The 22,765-nt window shown below is 38.3% G+C and overlaps 1 protein-coding gene across 2 annotated transcripts in view; it reads left to right on the top strand.

Moving 5' to 3' along the window:
* Nucleotides 1–671: 671 nt before the first annotated feature.
* The window catches only part of uvrag (UV radiation resistance associated gene), a 72,229-nt gene continuing 50,135 nt past the window's right edge, over nt 672–22,765 (top strand). The window contains exons 1-11 of one of the 2 annotated variants that reach the window (XM_033978826.2): nt 672–993; nt 5,057–5,174; nt 5,248–5,282; nt 5,801–5,962; nt 6,073–6,147; nt 6,219–6,307; nt 10,638–10,743; nt 14,277–14,403; nt 21,027–21,111; nt 21,934–22,021; nt 22,103–22,163. In XM_033978826.2, coding sequence (XP_033834717.1) covers nt 889–993; nt 5,057–5,174; nt 5,248–5,282; nt 5,801–5,962; nt 6,073–6,147; nt 6,219–6,307; nt 10,638–10,743; nt 14,277–14,403; nt 21,027–21,111; nt 21,934–22,021; nt 22,103–22,163 — 1,051 coding nt within the window. In that variant the 5' untranslated portion in view covers nt 672–888. Of the gene's footprint in view, nt 994–5,056; nt 5,175–5,247; nt 5,283–5,800; nt 5,963–6,072; nt 6,148–6,218; nt 6,308–10,637; nt 10,744–14,276; nt 14,404–21,026; nt 21,112–21,933; nt 22,164–22,765 lie in introns of both variants that reach the window. The other variant, XM_055226447.1, reaches the window with a different exon arrangement.

Here is a 22,765-nt window from a genome sequence, read left to right as displayed (position 1 = left end):
ATGTATGAAAGAATACTTGGTTCATTTAGTAGTTTATTATTATCTATCAATGTTGTGCCTATAACTGTTTACATTTTCCCTATGGGGCATACAGTGTAGGCCTTTTTCTGTTAACTAGTTAAAGCTGCACTATGCAACATTCCAGTTGGAGGGTCTGCCACCTGCTGGTCTAACTAGTGTCACACAGTGGCATTAAACATATATATCTCCATGGAGACAAGCAGTTGACACCATTAGGCCAAGTTACAGGTCAGATCTGTGGAGATGTGGCACATCTTGCAATTTAAAGCATTTTTACGTAATAAAAAACACTTGCAATTTAATAAATGCAGGATAAATATATCTAATGCTGCACTGTGGATCCTTCCGGCAAAGCAACGTTATCTCAATGGAGACAAGGAGGTAGCGGACTCCCAGCAGAAAAGTTACGTAGAGCAGCTTTAAACAATGAAAGCTCAGGATACACTCTGGACATGGCTATCACCCGCATGTCACGTTGTTGAACTATCCAACTTCCTTGTATTCTGCAGATTTGACATATTTGAAGAACACCGCCCCATTCAAAAAGATAAACAGATATTGTAACCAATCAAAACATGGCAAATTACAAATGGGCGGGTCCATTAAGTGACGAGCATTGCATTGAGCCAATCACAGATCAGATTGAAGCTGGACACTTCCGGGAGACGGATTTCCGAGTGAACTGTAGCAAAGAGCTGTACTTTGTTTACGTCCCTCTGGTTAGCTGACAGATGTTGTGGGTCTCAAGTTATTGTGAAGCTTGACTGTATTTCACACCACACGATTCGGCGAGTTTACGCGCAGGACTAAGGTGTTAGCATGGCATGTTTAGTTGAATGAGGGGGGACGCTACATGCCGACAGGAGGATGAACTCTATCAGTGGCCGGGTCCTCTCCATCCCCGCCGCCTCTGTCACCAACTCTGGAGCATCCTCTTCTCGAGCCTTACACGTGGAGCTCACATCTCAGCAGGTACACACGTTCATCCATATCTGTGTCTACGTGTTGCTCTTTGAAATGCATCTTTATAACTTTGTGCGCATTGCAAACTTGCTGCTTTGAGGAAACACGGCCCTGTCAAACAGGCTAGTAGATTAGCATAGCCAATGCTAAGTGACAGTAAGCTCCCTCTTATAAAACAAGTCAGATTTTTATCAAATCAACTGTAACTATGTTTGCCATATATTTGCTACCTCCACGTTGCATAGTAGCATTTTAGGTTTCTTTAGCACATGTCTTTAAAATGTATTAGATTAAACTAACCCTAGGTAGTATGTTTTGCTAATAGCTAACTTCACTGCACAAGTGACGGCAGGAGTTGTATTCACGCCTGGATCATGTGGACACTTTTCTACATGACCTCTACTCACAGATGTAAAAACAGCCACATTCATGACCTGACTACTGTGAAAATCACTGTATGCCACAAAAGCAGCCTCCACAGCTCCCTCACACAGGCCTGAAGCACACATCTGTCGCAGTTACACTAATGAATCTAGCATTAAAGGTGCACTATGCAACTTATGTGAGGAATGTTCCACAATATGGCTTTCCACTTAGCTATCGTAAATTTATTCAACTACAGCTTTTTGTTGCTAAATAAAATCCTCGAAATGCACGCATTCTTACTGTGAGCAGGGTCACCTCTGCACAGATCTGACTTGTGGCCACCTGTCTCCATAGAAATGGATAAGTTTAATGTAATGCTTTCAGGCCAAGTAATGGAGACACGCAGGTAGTGGACCTTCTACAAAATTACAGATGAATGTATACTGATGTAAAAGAGAAACTACAATCGCAGCTGAACCTGGCTTGCTGGTAACCTAACCTGCATATAAAAGACACATACAGTTTCTTTCTTACACTGAGAAACTGTCCTTTGAACATGTTGCAACTGGCAATCGAAGTGCGACGCTCTTGAGAGGCTCATATTGTTTTCTTACTGGATAATTGTCTTAAGAACCAAAACAGCAACTCATAACATAAGCAACTTGGCCATTATATCCAGTTCTCAAGACAATTATTAAGTCAACTGAATCATGTCCAATGTTTCTGTAGTTAAGAATAAATCAGTGTTATGTTTATTATAACTTATCAATAAAAGTAATATTTGATTTCAACATGTTTACCTCATACCTGGGGACACAGATAGGCCACATTAATACAATTTTAATTACAGAAATTCTACATACATACGTAGTCTTGCCATTTATTTTGTGAATTATAGTTTTGAACAATCTGAAGTTCATCAAAATGATTATTGATTAACCAGCTGTGTCCTTTGATGCTAGAACAATACAGGTCTGTGTAATTCATGTTTTACTGTCTATTTAGCTGAAGTCAGAGTTGCACTAAAATTATTGCGTTGAAATAATTTAGGAGCTGTCTACTTTGTTTATTCACACATTTTTATCCCATTGACAATGTGGTCTCAATCATATTGTTCCACAAAAGTAATTAGAAGAAAAGTTTCAAAACATTCCATAAATTAAAACCACATTTATACTTCACATTTTATAAACAGCTTCCAAAAACAATAAAAACGTTACAATAAAAAACGAGTAAATGCTCAGTGTATTCTTACCAAAACAATAAAAAAGCACATGAAACAAAACCATAAAAAATAGTTCTTAATCTTCAGGTGCAGTCTTTTTCTGAAAGTTACATTGATTTTAGTCTTTTCTGCCTCTCTTTACATTCATCACATACCAGCCACAGTGAGTAAACTTGTGACCTGCTAATCAGTTTGTTATACTTTTGAGCCACAGCCAAGAGCTTACATGGAAGGACCTATAATGGAGAGAGTAACTTATCTTTGCTGCTTGAATATTTATTTATTTGCATCCAGCCCATGTTTTATTGAAGAGTGAAAAGCCTAATTTGGAACAATCCGTGTTTTTGTTTTACTGCTCTTAAGGTTATAGGGAATCCCATGACTCAGATTTAGTCACAGTATGGCTGAAGACTGTGCAGAGGACTGTGCAGAGGGCAGGAGCTGCTTCAGTTAAAGAGCGCGGTTGTGCCATTAACGCTAAAGGGCGTAACAGATCATGGGTCTGGCTCTGCAGAAAAGGTCCATTAGTGTGTCTATGTCATATAATATCCAGTGGTTTCAATTAGTGTTGCTATGGTATTAAAATTTCAAACTTGATTTTGATACTAAGGAATAGACCTGATATTCAATTCGGATTCTGATATCAACAAAAACACTCTTTCTTTAGACAATAGAATGCGATTTTCAACATTAACTAATAGTACTTTTGTATACCTCAGTCGTCCAGGTAGGTTCTGTAGTGGTCTATAAGAGTCTGTGTGGTCTTGGTCCGATAGAGCTCAAGGTCATTCTAAAGCTATTCAGGAAAGGTTCATTTCTGCCCTGCAAATGTGACTTTTTTAGTATCTAGTTTTGATACTAGTTTTAGTATCTAACTTTAGATACTTTTGACAACCTTGGTTTCTGTGGATGTTTGTAATTGTAAACTAATAAATATACAGTTACTTCAAAATAATATTTCTCAACTGAAGTAGAAGTAAAAGCAGTAAACTCAACTAAATTAACAATATTTGGTTATTTATATCTGAATGTGTTGTTAAAATGCAAAGTATGTCAAAGTAAGTTTACTCACAGACAGATAAAACTGCCACAAAATTGTGTACACATGAGAAGAGTGATCTTGAAATTAAAATGATCTAAATCTGTTTTGTGGAAATTGTGTCTCATTCCGCATCAAATAAAGAACAAGTTTAAAGTGACTGAGTACTGCTAGTCACATCCACAATGCAATATGGACTGTTGTGATGTCACATATTCCTGCTCTGTGTAGTCAGTGTGGTTGAGTTAAAGTTTTGACTTTTTATGGCCTATAACTGATACAATAAGCCTTTTTGTCTGTTGTCTATTCTCCAGTGATTACGAGTCACTTGTTTAACCATGTTTTATATTAAATATAATTGTGTGTTTTGTATTTTGTGAATACTTTCTGCTAATAATAGGTCATCAATGAGCTCATGACCGATCAGTCCTCTCAAATTAATGAATTGCTGATTTATCTCCAGCCTGAACACAACACTCCACTGTTATCTGAGCTGCTGACATTGTTCAATACTACTTCCTGCATTCAAATTGTGTGCATTCTCTGGACTGACATGTATTGGGCAAAAAATACCTTCCTTCTGCTTTTTTTAACCTTTGAGAGCTCTGACATGAAGTCAACAATAACCACCAAGGATGTGTAGAAGCAGTAAGGAGAAGTAGCTATTGCTGCTTTTGATAAATCTGAATCTTCTGAGTGAGGGCTGAACAATTTGGGAAAAATATTTAATTGCAATTTTTCTGACAAACATTGGAATTTGTGATTAGAGTTGTGATTTATGTTTTAATAGGATTCTGTTCAAAGTTCACATTTTAAACGCATCAAGAAGAAAAGACAAAAAAACTGAATTATGAACTACAAACAATACAATACTAATATAAGAGTCACATTTCAGAAGGGCATACATGGTTGAAATGAGTTTTTTCTGCAGGGTGGCTGGGCACTCCCTTAGAGATAGGGTGAGGAGCTCAGTTATACAGGAGGAGCTCGGAGTAGAGCAGCTGCTTCTCTATGTGGAGAGGAGTTAGCTGAGGTGGCTCAGGCATCTGTTCAGGATTCCTCCTGGACACCTCCCTGGGGAAATGTTCATGTTCCACCGGGAGGAGGCCCTGGGGGAGACCCAGGACACGCTGAAGGGACTGTGTCTCTCAGCTGCCCTGGGAATGCCTTAAGGTCCCACCGGTGGAGGAAGTGTCTGGGCTGAGGGAAGTCTGGGAATCGTTGCTTAGACTGCTGCTCCCACGACATGGCCCCGGACAAGTGGAACAAAATGGATGGATGGGTGGCTTTGTTAGAAGTTTTATGCAGAATAAAAACAAACTGTAGCCTTTACAATTTGCTAATTGTGTCAAATTGTGATTTTGATTGCAATCAGTCTTGCAGTACACTTTCTGTATGACAGTGAAACTTTCAGCAACTCTTGTGTGCCTTTGTTTTTGTAGAGACGACTTCGACATCTACGGAGCATCGCGGCTCGAAACATTGTCCACAGGAATGGTTCTCCGCTGCTGGACACGTACTTCACCCTGCACCTCTGTGCTGAAGAGCGCATATCCAGAGGTGTGAAAATCATTAAAAGGTTCAAGCCTCCTTATGTTTTCCAAATCCTATTACCTATTTTTTTCTCTTTCAGATTTTTATAAGAGTGAGGTCATTCGGGACTCACTGGCAAGTATTATTTTCAATGAACCTTTTTCTATACATGATAATCAGCTTATCATTTTACTCATCCGTTCCATGTTAATCCTACTATAAGGACAATACATTTGTACCATTTTATATTCACTTATTGTTTGGTATTCATATTGCAGTAGTTGCAGCAGTAGTAGTAGTAGTAGTAGTAGTAGTAGCAGCAGAGTCAGCGCAGTTAACAGATTTCCTCATAGAGTAAAAATAATGTACATGGAGCAATCCAGTGGACAGCTCGATCTACTCAGAGAGTTCTGCTGATGTGCATTATAGTTTCCTGTTCTTTTCCTGTTAAATGTTTTCTTATAGTTCCTGTCTCCTTGCTGTATCTTTCCTAGTTTGGTTTTCCTTATTTTGAACTTTCTAAAGTCTCATGTTGAAACTGCATGCATTGTTCCCATATGTATGTAATGTCTACAAGTGTTCCTTAGTTTGGCATAAAATTGCCATCTCCATGTTTGTTATGATCTAATTCTCTGTGTTTACTTGTTCATCAGAATCCCACTTGGAGAAGTTTAGACTTTGGAATGTTACCGGACCTACTGGACACCTCAGTGTCTTGTTTTGTGGTTAGAATTTGGGGAGGCCAAGCGGAGCAGTACCAGCTGCTTATTGAATGGAAAGTGAACCTGAATGGTCTTAGATATACAGGACAGCAGGTATAAATAATAAATATAAATAACTCTGAATTTTTTGTACAGTGAATTTGTTTATAATGCTGATGTTTTTTGTGATACAATTTTTCACTGAGCACTTTTTGTCTTCACAGATTCGGTCTCGTTATCCAAATGAAATAATATTTGGACTGAATGATGGCTACTATGCAGCTGACTTTGAATATAAGGTACAGACCCATTCTGTATATTTGTAAACTTTGAGCATTTCATTAAACATATGGCTCTGTGGCATTCCCAGGACTCCTCTGAAAGGAAAAAGAAGAACAGCCTGCTTCAGGTGGAGCAGACATCCGTCAGGAACTCCTACAGTGTCTTCTCTTTGCTCAGGTATTTGTCTGTTCCATATAGTCCCGGGCAACTTGACAACTCTTCAGATGTGCTGTTGTGCCTGTAGAGTTTGATTAAGGCCAGCTATCACTCAGAATTTTTAAAGATCATTTAGTGAAAATAAACCTACAACTTGATGAAAATGATGAAACATTCTACTGCAGTGTTTTGGTTCTCCAGTAGATGGTGTTGCAGGAATTGCAAATGGCAATAATAACCTTCTTATGGTGGATAAATATGAACCAACCACAAAAAACAAATCACCTGCAAGTCAATGAAAACTGCTCTGAAAATATAAAATATCTTGAAATCCTTATAAGAATAAGAAAACAAGATAATTGGGTTTTATGTGTGGGTCTAACAAAACTGCATTAATGGATCATTTTTGAGTCCTCATCTTGAATATGTAGGTGAGAATTCTTGCTATGATTAAATGCTTAGTGTGGACAAAACCCAGTTGTAAACTGCTGTTTGTTAAAATGAAATGCATGTCAGTTATTTGTAATACACCTCCTGACCACATGAAGGAGACAGAGCTTCACAAAACACACAAAGGGAATTCCTTGAGTTGGGGAAAACACTTCTACAGGGCTGGAATATGTTGACAAACAGGCTTGTTCTACTACATAATATTTAAATTTAGAATGTAAATACTACTATGAAACCAACAGGGCTTTCCTCAAGGAAACCCTCTGTAAAACAATGTCTAATTATGCAGTAAATAAGTGTGTACTTTAAAGGGCCAAAATAGAACCAGGGCTGTGATCCATGTCATTAAAAGTATTATGAAGGTTTCCACTGCATTTCCTTTAGTTTGACAAAATGACATGCAACATAAACTAAAAATAGTTTTATTTTTATAAGACTTCAGTTGTAAGTCTTATAATCACACACAGAGTTCTGTCCTCCAGCTCCTTCCGTTCTGCTCAAGTAAGGTAATATGTAAGGTGGCACGGAGCTTAGCACGCTTTTTGCTGTACAAAACATTTCATTTAGTTTACAGTTTAAATGATATGTAGTGGTCAGATAAAGAGACAACCTTCACCTTCAAATGATTTAATTCTCATGGAGCTAAAACAAAGCCATGTCAGTTAATGTAGTAAACTAAAACAATGTAAAAGTACAATAACCCATTCACGTTTTGCAATGGCTCTGTTTGTATATCCCAGTGTTGTTTTGACACCTCTTCTCAGGACTGTTTCAAACTCCTGAACTCCAATATCAAATGTTGGATTTTGCCCCAGAGATGAGAGCCATTTGGTGGCCTTGTTTTCTGGTTAGTGGGGTCTGCATGTACAGCCCTTACAGTATGTGTCAACAGGAGCCGTGTGAGCTGTAGGTGGGATTTCTCCTGCCCTCGGGGGTTTATCAGCACAGAATACCTTGTGCTGCGGTGTTTTCACCTATTGGATCACACACTGTTGGATGTATGTCTTCAGGGCCTTGTGCAACGGTGAATTCATGCCTGAGCTTTCATTCAGTCTGAGGATAAGCGGATGTGGATGTCTGTGCATTTTATGCCTCTAGTGTGGATTGGCACAGAACACGACTCCTGTACAAAGTTTATGAAGAAGTATTTTTGTACTGTAAAAGTAAACTGTCATCTGGTCCTCTTTGATTTAGATTATTCTTCATACCCTGGTTACACCTCGTAATAGTCAGATTGTGCTTCATAGCTCTAATTTTCCCCTGTTAATTAAACACACATTAAACAGCCCTCTATTGAGTACAAGTGCCTGCTGTATTTGCAGTGCTACAATAGCCGTCTTGTGTATTTCTTTTTTTTTCTCTCCATCTTTTTTTGGGTGAAGCAAAAATAGCTTTTCCACAAACTAAAAGTGAAAAGCATTCATTTTCTAAATATGGATCTTTTATTTTTCAGTTACTTTGCTGTTGGGCGGTGTAATCCAATGTAAAATGTGACACTACACCTAGAGGTCTTTACTGGTCTTCAGGCGACAAAACACTTGTAGATGAAAGTGTTAAAGCTTCTATATTACGCAAAATTGACTCTTGTGAACATGACTCCATGTTATATCTCCTCAAATACATACCAGGAGTTGTGTTTTGTTTCATTCACACATGTTTGAGTAACCTTTTTATTATTGGCTTGTCTACTTCCCCAAAGCTCAAAATGCTCTGTTCCATCTTGTGATGTCATTAACAGCTACCTTTTCACCTTTAGTTCAGTAGAAATGAGCAATTCCAGGGCTGAAATTATCCAAATGATTCTAGTGAAGGTGTCTGGAGTTTAAAAACACAGTGGAGCACTTCATGTATTACCACATGACATCACAAGGTGGAGCAGAGTGTTTTCAGTTTGAGAGAAGAACTGAGCCTAAATCAAGGTTTCTTTATTGGTACCAACAGGTAAATTTTGTTTGGCACTGAGCCAGCTCATTTATTCACATATACACATCTGCATCTGGAAAAGTAAAAACAGTGCATAGTCCTGTACATACTAAAAGAAATAAAACCCCATTAGAAACAATACATTAAACATGCAGAGCTTGTGTGTTAAACATGTGTGAATGAAGCAAAACTCCACTCCATGTATGTTTGTGATGAGGAAACAACATTATAACATAGATCAGGGAATAGAGCAATATGGGCCCTTTAAGTGTGTGTGGTATTGTGGACATAGTGGGTGCTTTTTCAGTGTGACTGGGTCCTGTGCAGATGTATGGCCTTGGCTTTCTAACATCATACTTTTGCGTGCTGTCTTGTCTTCTTTGGCTCTCTTACCTTTATATTATCTGTGTAACCCAGATGGCACACATGCATTTACTGTGTTATTCAACAGGGATTGTGGTTGGTGAACCAAAACATTAAATATTTATTTTCTTTACGTCAGTAAGCTTTAGTGATCTTTTCTTAGGTGTCTTTTTAATAATCCCCATGGCTTTCCCTTCACCTTGAAGCATTTACTAGGATCAGTACATGTTATTCTTTTCCGATGTTTATCAATGTAAATGCTTGAGTTGTTTGTCTTAGTCACAACTTCCTGAATCAAACAGATCTCAGGCCATGTGACAATGAGGGTCTCTGCAGGAGGAGCCAGACCTGAGTCCGCTTTGGTGAGCAGAGGTTTAGCCGAGAGGGCAGACATGCGTGAAGAGAAGAGGAGATAAATATTTTCACCTGGGGAAAGGCCCTATCAGATTCTGCTTTCACATAGACCTAAACAGATGAAGCTGTCACAACACATCTACCCTGATGTCAGATAAGGCTGAAGTATCATCATGAGGAAATGTCACGATTAGTCTTTGAACTATTTTTATTTACATGGTTTAATACAAAAAGCTGCAATAATGCTCAAAAGTGGCTATGCTTTTTTTAGTCTTGTCACGATGTTAAAATTTCAAACTCGATTTTGGTACTAAGGAATTGACTTAATACTCTATACCGATTACAATTTAATGTAATAGATTGTAATTTCAATATATAAAATAATAATACTTTTTTCAGCATCTTTAGCATGAGGTTCTATATTCGTTCTCCAGGTCTTCAGCTCAAAATCATACTAAAACTGTGTGATTTTTTTTTTGCAATATTAATGCCTGCCAAAATGAGTATCTAGTTTAAATATTAGTATTAGTATCTAATTTTCCATACTTTTAACCACCCTACTCCGAAGTCATGTTTCCTTAAATATCTTCCATAGACCTTTAGAAAAATGCAGACAAGCTGAAAATGCTATGTGAAGTTTCTAACTAAATAGCTACTAAGATGAAGTTATCTCACTGAGCAACTAAAAAAGACCCTTTAAAACCAAAGCCGCTGAAGGCTCAATTTATTTAGAACTTAACACAGGTGCATTCCAGGTAAAGCCCTTCTCATCACCTCTTTGACCCAGACACTTCCCCCTCCCTTTTGGTTGGCGTGGTACACAAAACCAGAATTAGTACAACTATTGGTAAAGGTGAAGAAGGAGTAGAAGTGGGTATCTGGGTAGTGTTGCAGTTGTTTTGGATATACGCAAAATTTTAATATCAAATATATGTCTAAAATTACATTACCTCAAGGAGAATCTCTTGTAAAGTGATAATTGTACAGTTTCTGGTTAATTTATGGTACATTCATGTTTTGTGCTCTACTTGAACCTTTTAGCACTTTCCTGATGTGCTGTTTAAGTATTTTCTGAATATCAAAATACTGCAAAAAAGATCAAGGTCTTAATTTTTGTCAAGATCATCCACCCCTCATCAGGACCACAAAATGAACTGTTAAGTTTGTCTCTTTGCCCTGTAAAGTCGGAGGGCTAATGCAATCAAATGTGTTTTATTTAATGTATTTTGGTGGTTGACATTTTCCTGCTTTTCGTCTTTAGGCTTCACACAGCACAGAGAGCTATTAAACAGACGCAAGTGACGGTGCAGAAGATCGGGAGGGAGATAGAAGAGAAGTTAAGGACAACAGCATCTTGCACAGAGCGGGTAAGCCATAAAGATAAACTTTTTCTGAATTTGTTAATCTCTATCTTACAACAGTGCAATTATCCATCTATTTCCATTTTATTATGATTCCAAGAAGAAATACATTTTAAATAGTGCAGTACCCCAGTAGCAGCTGTTTGCTTGCACACCAGGTAAACTGACTTACTCCATTTGAACTGGATGTATAAAAATGCAACATTAATTAATTTCGATTGAGGGCTGTGATTCATATTAATCAAATCACATAAGGATAGTTCAACTCTTGCCTTTGGAGTACCTGTGCATGTATGGAGCAAAACAGTCAAAGCTGGACAAAATTCAGTAAGTAAGTACATTTCCCATTAATTTTCCCTATGGACTTTTCAGATAACTAACATATTACAAATTTAAAAGGAATGACAAGGCCATAACAGTTATTTTCAGTTCAGAAAATTTAAAAAACTTTTTTTTTTTTTTTTTCCAAAAGTTTATGGAAAAATAAATGATAGTAGACCTCCATACAGCACAATCAGAAAAATATATGAGAGGCATTCAAATGTACTTCCAAGATCAGACAAGGTCAGGCATTCTAAGGTTGGTATGGCCGTCCATAATGGCTTTCGACCTGCATGTAGACTGGGACAAGAGTGAATGCTTCTCTGGACAAATCAGTTCAGAGCGTTACACATCTATCAATCTTTTTTCTGAGTTCTACACATTTATCAATCCGGAATGACTCTCGCTGAAAGAGATAGGGAAATACTTGCAATACTGTGCATATAAACGTAAAGACTGATACTGGTTAGACATGGTCTTTATTGTGAACACACACATGAAATCTACCCTATGCTGTAAGGCAAGGCAAGTTTATTTGTATAGCACAATTCGTACACAAGGTAATTCAAAGTGCTTTACAAAATAGGAAAGTCATTAAAATCAGACAAATCAAAACACAAATAATCACAAATAATCATCATAAAATTAACATTAAAAGAGAAGAGTGCAGAATAAAAACTTTTCAGTCGTATGCACAGCTGAACAGAACCGTTTTGAGCCTGGATTTAAACATTGTCAAAATAGAGGCCTGTCTCACATCTTCAGGAAGACTGTTCCAGGTTTTAGCTGCATAAAACTTAAACGCTGATTCCCCATGTTTAGTCCTGACTCTGGGCACCAGCAGGAGGCCGATCCCTGAAGTCCTCAAATTGCGAGATGATTCATATGGCACTAACATGTCGGAGATGTACTTTGGACCTAGGCCATGAAGAGACTTATACACAAGCAGAGCTGCTTTAAAGTCTATTCTTGGAGCTACAGGAGCCAGTGCAGAGACCTGAGCACAGGACTTATGTGCTCGTACTTCCTGGTTCTAGTCAGGACCCGAGCAGCAGTGTTCTGGATGTACTGCAGCTGTGTTAAGGCTCGTTTGGAGAGGCCAGTGAGCAGGACGTTACAGTAGTCTAACCTACTGGAGACAAGAGCATGGATAAGTCTCTCTAAGTCTGGCTTTGACAGTATACCTTTGATTTTTCAATGTTTTTTAGGTGGTAAAAAGCTGAAGATGTTATTGATTTGATGTGACTGTTAAAGTTCAAGTCTGAGTCCATTGTTACCCCTGGATTTCTAGCCTGATTTGAAGGTTTTAGAGAGAGAGACTGGAGGTGACTGCTGACACTTTCTCTATGTTTCTGTGGCCCAAAGATGATGACTTCAGTCTTGTCTGAGTTTAGCAGAAGAAAGTAGTTTTGCATCCACACACTGATCTGTTGGATGCAGTGGCAGAGTGAATCCACTGGTCCATAGTCACAGTCCATAGTCACAGTTCATAGTAATGAAGCAGGAGGCAGTGTCATGACTCCCTCGACCCTCCCAGGAGTCTTGCTTTTGGTCAAAGAATGTGCTTCTTCACACAACACATGCACAACATACCAAAGCTCTGTTTGTCAATCTTCAGACACATGTTTCTCTCCATTATGTAGTTCAGCTCCTTCAGCTTTTGATCAGGATGTTTTCACTGCATGCCCTTGCAACTCTGCTGAAGCCTTGTGCACACGTTACACAAAAACATTCTTCTGCATAGGGCTGGGCATCTCTGTGCTCACTTCCCACTTAAACCTCCTATTGGTCAATCTCATCAAAGCTCTGAGTGAGTGACAGGTGGATTTGAAGAAGATTATAGTTACCTATTCAAGGCAATATAAATGTACTAAGCTGACATGAATTGTGAGCTGTCTCTCAAAAGATTGTGGTATCGCCCACTCCACTTGTGCACAAAGAATTCATTTGATAAAGCTGCCTCTGTTATTTTCCTTTAAGTAAAACATTCCTAAAATCTTTTTCAAAGCTCCCATCAGCTAATAAATCTCATAATCCCAATCCTTTACCTTCTGTAAGGCGCAGCAGCTCAGACCCTTGAAGACATGGCAGCATTGTGTTACTATTGTAGGGCTTTTTTCTGCCTCTGGAGGAGCCTGGAGTCTCTGTGTTGGTGGATCAAAGGAGGACACTCAGAGGCCAGCAGACCAGGCTCATGGCCCCTTCACCCTCTCACCCACTCCATGGCCTTCATCTGCCCGCCCCCCAGACTGCTGCTTATTTACTCAGCTGACCCACTGCGTTTGATGTCCCCTCACAGTCAGACGGGCCCTCTGTACACTCTCACTCTTCTGACCCACTCGTCAACTGGACCACAGGCTTCAGTCAGAGTGTAGGAGGCTCCAGGTTTGTGCCAAAGCATAAGGGTGTGATACAGGGAGAGATGAGCCTCTATCAGCCCTTTCCCTCATACAGATTACCCTCACGCTCTCTGCTGCAAAGCCCTGACAAGTCCTCAACAAGAAACACAGCTCTCCTTCTGCTTTCACATTTTACAGCTCAAACTTCAGAGATTCTTGATGCTTTGGTGAGATGTATTGTCCCTGGTTGAAAATCTGTTCTCTGCTGTTCTCTGCATTTATCCATCTTTTAATCACACTGGAGGAATCAGGAACAAAGTGGAGCTACAAGGCAAAGCCAGGGGAACCTTGAGCCGAGATCTTGGTCAGAAGTAATCAGATGAACTACTATCTTTCTGTACATACACTTTATATTGACTGGAGAAACAATAAAGACCTGCCAGACACAGAATAACTCAGACTTTGTTCATCTTTATGTAAACTTGATTTTGTATATTTGCATTAATTACCTGCTTGTAGAGTTCAGTTTGTAAATAACTATTTAGAAAACCGTTTGTCAGTTAAATTGAAGTAGCTCTACACAGGAGCAGGCAGCCTGCCATTCCCATGACATGGACTCATTACTTTAGCTTATCAGCAGTTCCAGTGATCTTGGAGCTCAGTAGATGTTTTGAATAGCTCATATGTTCTCCATTTTTCTCGTTATATTTATTGACAGTAGATTGAGGATTACAGACAGTAAGTACTTGCATTATTGATATGTATGAAATCATTGTGATGTGGGATCAGTCTGTAAAATATCTTGCTTTATAGGCGGCCCACAGAAATATGTCTCTCTTTATGAAAAGTAATAAACACCACATACATGTTTGTGTGCAGAAAAAAGAGCGAGAATGTATGCAGCTGCGTATCGCTGTACTACGCAGTGAACTGGAGCGGCAGACCAAGGCTCTGAGCCGAGAGACCGACCTGAGACAGAAAGAAAGAGCTCAGCTGCAGAAAAAAGGTAAATGCAGTATAATAAAAAGTAAAATATAATAATATTTTAAGATGCAAAGGTCTAGCTGTAGTTTGTAGTATCCAGTACTACTTCACATTTGGTGCCAAAATTCTATCTAAATAACCTGCTGAGAACAGTTTATTTTTTGATAGACATGTGTGTTGTTTGTTTTTTTATAATTACTTTTACTTTATTATAATAATTACTGTAATATCAAAATCGAGTATCAAGCCAAACCAAGTGTGAAATTTGCACTTTGTCATTGCTGCCCACTTGTTGCGTAAATATTTTTTAACAAATTCACAAAAACAAGCATTTGAATTTAACACTGAACAATGCAAGGCTGTATGTATTCTGAACATGTATGTGAAAACAAACACGACTAAGACTAAAAACACCAATAATGGAGGTCAGCGCAGAGGTTTCTTTGTGCTCCAACCCTAAAACACGACTGTTAATCCTCCTCCTCTTTACATGTCACCACTCTGTCTGCAGACAAAAGTGCACCATACTCTATCCACTCAGGGCCTTGTTCCAGACAGGACAGGTGCTTATTAAGAGGGTCCAGGGTTCATGGCGGACACGGAGAAAAGAGATAAATTCAAATGCTTTTAGCTAAACAGGGCTGTGTTTTTAGTCACTGACTGTATATATTAATTACATTCAGTTAATGTATTTAACTGCAGCTTGTTGTTGTGGTCATTCCAAACAGAAAATAAAACAGCATCAAATGGTAGATTCAATATGGCCATCATCTAGACAGTTTAACTTTTGGATTTCCCTGGAGGAAATCAAACCTCTGTGGAGTGATTCTAGACTGTGGCTCACCTGACTATTGGCATTACTCCTACATTTTAGTGCATATTTCACACATTCTTGTATGTATTGGATGCAGGTTTCTGTCTGCTTGTCACTGACGGTTTAATAGCACGTGTAAGTACGTTGCTATGCTGCATATCCTCCAAGCATGTCCCATATGCACTGTTAATCTGTGCTTCTCGTCACGCTCTGTATATGTGTACCTGGCCTTATGTGGTCCTCTGTGCGATCTGTAGGTCAAATTGTGAAGAAGTCTCCTCAGCTCATGCAGACGTGTATATGTGCGTGTGTTTGTGCGCGCATGTGTGTATTTGTGTTTGTGATGAAGCAGGTGAGGTGTGGAGATGTGTCTACATTTTCATTATTAGTGAATGACTTTTTGGACATTCCTGACTGTGTGTTGTGACTCTGAAGTAGACAGAACAACAGTGAAAACAAAAGCGATATGTAATAAATATGGGAACGGTGAACAGTGAAGGCAGTTGAAGACCTATTTTAAAGGTTCTGCATAACCATATGTTTTCTGGTTGAGACAAGAACTCAGCCTGAATATGCAGGGTTTGCGTGTTAAAAGTGTGAATGAAACAAAACAGAAGAGATCAGAAAATAGCGTAATATAGGCCCTTTAACTGTTCTTTGAACCTGAGGCTGGGCATACCTTTCCCTTTAAGACAAAAGAGCTCCAGGATGAATGAGCGTGGCTTTTGTGGGGTCACAGTGTTGTCACAATTTCCTCTTTTCCTTATTTCCCTCCTTTCACCTCGAGCAGACACATAAATCAGAGCTGTGAGGAGCGTTTATTGTGTTTAGTAACGGTAGTTATTCTCACGCTCTGTAACGCAGCCAGCTCTCCCCACCAATAAATGTCAGTGGTTAAAAGCCCAAAAGAGTCTGAAGCTTTGTCACATCAGAGAACGGGCCTCATGCTGAAGCCATCATCATTAGCACTGCTTTACAATCAGCCGTGCCTCATGTCCTTTAACAGCAGATCTGACGGTGGCCAAGGGGGGTAGTGGGCAACTTTCTGATCACTGCCTCAGCTCTGAAGCCCAAATGAACCCCTACGTTCTCTTTACTTGGGCTGGAACTATATAAAAAAGTAGTCTAAGGGAGTGTGACGTTACCCATCGCGTTCGGCTCCAGTCAAATGAAGCTCATCGAGGCTAAATTTGGAGCCAAACATTTGGAATTCAGACCAAAATTATTATAGCAACCAAAGAGCCAATCAGGAGTGAGGCTGATGAAGGTAACACCTCTTCCCATCGCTGGCTTGGCAGGGGGTGGGCGCTTAACAACGCTGTAAATCAAACCTGTTGATAATGCTCGTCGAGGAAAGGAGCTGATTTGTCTCTTATTAATGCTCTTATCTTGATTTACAGACACAGTACTGAAATAAAAATACCAGGTTCCTGTAGAGTAGGCTAATACGAATATTTTAAGACCAAAATGATGAGCCCGACAGCAACATTTATGGAGAGAGGGGCCACAGTTGATAGAGCTGGAAGAGCACCCCTGGTCGCTTCCTATTTGGAATGCAGCGGCTTGCAGTTTATCTATGTCCATTTATATATATAGTCTGTGGCTGCAACAATACATCAACTAATCATGACTAGTCGACTCTTTAAAAAGTAATCTTAGTTGTATTTTGATAAACATTATCTGAACTATATAAATACCCTTTTATGAAACAAAGAACATGGCATTAATAAATCAAAATGTCAAAAAAGAATAAGCTATTTCAGATTTTTGTCAGTTGTACAGTTTTGTAAATATTCTGTAGTTTGAAGCCTTCGGTCACTATATTTCAACACTTATACTTATACATACTAGTTGACTACTAAAATAATCATTAGTTGCAGCCCGACTCTTTACATGTCTTAATTAAATGTGTGTAGTGAAAGTAGGTCCAATCAAATCCACTTTATTTATAAAATGTGCTATACAAATACAGTTTCCAAAGTGTTGCACATAGAAAATGAATAAACGCTCAAACGCTTAAAGAGGGGGTATTTTACTTCTATGGGGTATTAACTGCTAACACAACATATCTAGATCACCATGTTTCCTTTTATTGTATTAAAAATGCTATATTTGCCAAAAACAGCGCTTTAACATGTTTTATAACTTTCACTTACGTTTTTGATGCTCTAAGTCTCTCCTCCCTTTCCTCTCCCTGCTAAGGCATTCCCCCTTCAGAACGTTGAGCGAAACTACCGCACGTCATCTCAAGTTGGTCCAGTTGTAGTGTACAGTTTTGTGGGCGGAGCACTGGACAGAATCTTACACCTAAACGTAAGGAGGGTTTGAATAGCGCCCAGGAGAGATCTCCAAATTGCTGAAACATGCATGAAAGACATCTAAAACCTCTTCAGGCATGTTTTTTATGAGGGAATATAACATGGTTTAACATATATAACATGGTAAAAATATCTATTTTGCATAATACCTCCTCTTTAAGTTCACTAGTTCTAAAACAATAAAACCAGTAAAATCAAATCAGCAGACAATAAAATGGGAGGTTGTGTATGTTGAGGTTATAATACTGTAGTTATTTTTTAATAATTCAACAAATGTGCCCTTGTTAAAACTCTTCAATCAATAGGCCCCACATAATGAACAGAAAATAAAAAAATAAAAAAGCTGGTTACTACACTTTTTGTATTGCTCTAAATTACACCTGACTCTTGGGTTGAATCAAGTTAATCGATCAATCACAACTAATCGATATTAAAATGATCATCAAATAATTTAGCAACCAAATAATCGTTATCTGGCTTCCAAAACATGCTATGAGAGAAAAGCTTTTATGACACCGATAAAGCATTAATGACTTCAAAATGACATTCTTAAATGACGTACTGCACATGTTTGCACCTCTGTAAATCAGAGCCTGCAATAAATACATAATGATATTGCACATGTAACACTTTGTAGATTCTGTACACAGCAGAATCGTTTCCAGTACAAAACACACTAAAGTCTTGACCCGCAGCTGCTCCATCCCCGCACATAATGCAGCGTACCATGAGATTTGCCTGTCCATCCTGAGATACCGACTGGAACAAGTTAGCGGGATGAAAGCATGAAGAGATGGATCGGTGAAACAGATAGAAAGGACCTGGGCAATACATGAAAGCGAGTGTGTAGCCCAGGCCCACGGTGTTAGTGTTAAAATATGTTTGCATGTCATCACTTCTGATTGAAGGACGACCTGCCTGATCTGCACCTCACACTATCTCCTCTGCACAGAATCTGATGGAGATAACCGTGTGCGCCTCTATTTTGTAGTCTGCTTTCACTTTTATTTACAGTAGTGCTCTGTGCCCAAATAAGGAGAGGTGCATGAATGTGGGTTCCTTGAAGTATAAAATGCTTTGAATGCACTGAAGGTGGAAATGCGCTATATAAATATGTGACCATTTAAGTATTGTGGTGTGATATTAGTTTGGTATAATGTCTAATCCAAACTGCATTTGGACTCAACAGCTGATTCATTTAAATAATTAAATAAGTGTCCTGACATACTCCTGTTCTCCTGTAGCAGATGGAATATGCACATAATATACAGCTGTGCCTACATTTTAAAGTCCCTTTGCTGTTATGGGACTAGTAAGGCTGTGAAATTAGTCAGAGTTCAATGATTATTCAAAAATGTTACAAAAATGTTGTCATTGCAAATACAAATAATACAAATAATAAGAATAGTATTATTTTCTATTCAAAATGATATGTGCTTGTTCTGCTGCTCAAAATCAGGAGCACGGCACTTTTCTAATCTATATTGACCTTATTCTGCTCCGCCCACCTTTGTTCCTAAATGCAACTAAACCACACTTTCTTTGTGGTGGCACTTGTGGTTAAGCCAAAATCCCATTCAATTCCATTTCAGTGTAGAATTTGAGAAAAGATTTCCTGCTAAAATCCAATATAAAGTAGGTTCATTTGTGTAAAATACTGAATGTTCACCTGCAGCATCAAGTCAACACTGCACGATTCCTCTGGAGGCTTTAAAACGGCTCTGTGGTTTGTTTAAGATCGGCAGCCCCATGCAAAATAATACAAACCAAATGACGATGGCGGAACTTCTGGAATAAGGTGAACATAAGCTAAACTAAATATATTACATCTATATTTCTCCACAGGTTAATTTTGATGGTATAGAAGTAATCGCTTGAAATAATTTTGAGCCAAATAACTGTGATTATAATTTGTGCTTTAGTGGATCAGCCTCATCACTAGTGTTTGTATTCATAATCTGAGCACATGCGAGCCTCGGCACACACAGGTCTGAAGTTTGTGTGTCTTTGGATATCCATTTTTTTCTTTGAGGCCTCTTTAAACAAACGCTCTTCTACCCGATTGTCAATCTCCATGTTTTGCTACCAGAGCTGCCATACAAATGATTGTTATTTAATTAGGAAAGTTACATAATTATTGTCAAAACTCAACAAATACATTTAAAGTTGTTGAGTTGGGGGAAAGACTGCATATGTTGTAAAGACTGTAGTTATTTTTGAAGAATTTAGCAAGTGTGTATTTTGCCAGCAATATTATTATTATTATTAATACATAACACTCGTGTAGCACTTTTCATGCCCCTCAAAGTCATTTCACACATTTCAAGACAAAACACAAATGAAAGAAACAGATAAAAAGGAGAAAGTTATTTGATTGCAGTTTTGAGCAGGTGAGTTTTCAGGGCTTTCTTGAAGATGGTGAGTGTGGATGAGTCTCTGATGTGTTTGGGCAGGTCTTATGTTTAGTATCCATTTTCTATAGCTCTAAATTGTACTTGACTCTAGAGCTGAATCAAGTTAATCAGTCATTTACAACTAACCAATAATGAAATAATCATCAAATAATTCAGCAATCTAATAATTGTTATCTGGTCTCCAAAACACGCCATGAGAGAAGAGGTTTTATGACACCGATAAAGGAGTAATGACTTCAAAATGACACTGAAAATGTGTAAATTTTAAGTTTTTTCTAAAATACTTTCATGTGGGTAAAAAAGTATCATATTCATAGGCCTTTTGCAACCTAAGCAACTAATTGATTAATCGAAAGAATAATCATATTAATCAGTTATCAAATTAATCGTTTGTTGCCACCCTACCGGACTCCCTTCCATCTTACTCTTACCTGTGACTTTCTGACAACTTATTAGGGTTGTTAAAAGTATTGAAAAACTAATATCAAAACTAGATACACTTTTGAGCAAGTATGAATACTAAAAAAGTCACATTAACAGGACAGAAATTTACCTTGAGCTGTATCAGAGCCAGAACCTACGACTGAGGGATTACATATAAAGTCATATGGTAATGTAAACCAAAGTTATATGATTTAATGTTGAAAATCTTGAAAACATTCTATTGTAAATAAAGAGTGTTTTTTATCATCGTGATATCAGAATTACTATTGACATTTCTATCTATTCCTTAGTATTGAAATCAAGTTTGAAATTTTCGTAATTTGCCAGCGCTTATTGCGGCCCTACTTGACTTCACTCATAACAGTTTTCTCGTGAGCTCGTATTGCTCAACAACTTCCCCCTGCCGTATCATCAGTGTTTCAGTATCTAATATAATTTCATTGCCAGCCCTGTATTTATCTCGTCTGGCGAATCCTGTAATCTGCAGACATGTGTTGTTGGGTTTCATGTGGTGTCAAACGGATATAATTCAAAGTGCCATCCAAACACCTGTCTGGAGAGTGGATTGCAGTAAAATACAAGCTCGCCTCACTATTCACACGTATCAGCACCAAAAAACATACCTTTAATGTTAGTTTCTTTGTTCCTGTTTCAGAGGAAAGCTTTTCGACTCAACATGGCAGTCTAAAGCTCGAGAAAGAATCGCTCACCAGGTTACAGAAGGAATGCACTGCCAAAAGGTATGTAGCAACCTGCAATTTACTGTTGATTTATGAATGCATACACAACACATGCTTCTAATGTGCCCTCAAGTCATCAAATCAGCACCAAATGAATGAAAAGAATCCGGGCGATACTGCACGCTAAAACAACACATAATATTTTACCGCCTTGATTCCCGGAGCTGACTTATTGTCGTTGTTGAAAATTGGTGTTTTCCAAGTCGACAGTCTGTAAACCAAATAGTGACGAGCTGCTTTGGCCTGAGGGGTGAGGCTTGTTTTTCTGAGCTGTACCTGGACATAACGAAGGCGAAACCCAGAGCTCTAGAAACATTAGCCAGCACCAAGAAAATCTGTGAGCAGGAAATTAACAGTGGCACTTCTACATAAGGTCTTGTTTATGTTATTGTTGTAGATGTAACTTATGGAAGTGTATTACTGCTAACGGAGTATGAATCCACTTTGTATGAAAAACACAAGAATCACCTTTGTTTGAACGCTTACATTAGGGCAATATTACGATCAATTACGTTTTTCTGTTTGATTGTTAAATATTATTAAAAACAAATATAAATGGCTTTCAGTTAATTTCCTGAACAACACAATCTCAGACTTTTTGTTATTGCCATTTAACACACAAAAAATTTTGTCCTCTAAAGTTTGAACTCTGAACCAAATGTTTTTACTCACAGAAGAAGGCTATAAACCTCTCAATTAAAAACCTGCTCATTGACAAATCTTAATTAAAATTCAGTTACTTACTACATACTTATAATTATTGTATTTATTACATCACAAAATTGTATTTAAATATAATACTATCGTGTGTTGTATTTCTAGAGAACAGTTCCTCAAGTCGAACGCACAGCTCACCTTCCGATGTCGTCAGCTCCTGTCTGAACTCTCCTACATCTATCCTATTGATGTGGTGAGTAAATGTCTGTTCGCTTTGATGCAGTTATTTGAATTGATAACAACTCTCAAAATTCTCCAAAACTTGAATCCACAGACAAATCAGACCGATTACGTAATCTGTGGAGTGAAGCTGCCTAACTCGGAGGACTTTCAAGGTATTTTATGCTTATATGTTTAAATTATTATAAACCAAAACCTGCGCACTTGGCAACATCCTCCAGCTAAGGTACTCCTGACTAAGACTAGCTCAAGATCTACAGACGACTCCCCAGATGCTGCACTGTGTCACCTGCCCACTGCTCCTGACAGGTTGCCTCAGCAGCATTGAAGAACGGGTCAAATGCAACAAATAACAAAAAACATTTTCCCTATGTGGACAGTAAAGTGCATGTGCATGGTAACCTTAACTGTACACGATGGGCTGTAAACACCTGTTTTATATTGCATTTAGAACACATGTGTCAAACTCAAGGCCCGCGGGCTAAATGTGGCCCTCCACATCATTTTATGTGGCCCTCGATAGGGTAAATTAAAAGGTATGATGGTCTTAAAGTGTCATTTTATTAGGAGACACGCAGTTACACAGCCATATTTTTTACATCTTTGCAAATGCATATGTAATATTTGTAACTTGAGGAAGTAATGAATACAGAAACAGTTCATTAACAATTTAAAAAAAGTAGTTACATTTATTTTACATCTGGCCCTTTGATGGCAGCCATTTTGCTGATGTGGCCCTCGGTGAAAAAGTGTTTGA

Source organism: Periophthalmus magnuspinnatus, chromosome 14 (genome assembly GCF_009829125.3).
Source record: "Periophthalmus magnuspinnatus isolate fPerMag1 chromosome 14, fPerMag1.2.pri, whole genome shotgun sequence".
NCBI lineage: Eukaryota > Metazoa > Chordata > Actinopteri > Gobiiformes > Gobiidae > Periophthalmus > Periophthalmus magnuspinnatus.
Note: the sequence above shows the minus strand (reverse complement) of the source record. Positions and strands in the feature narration are given on the sequence as shown.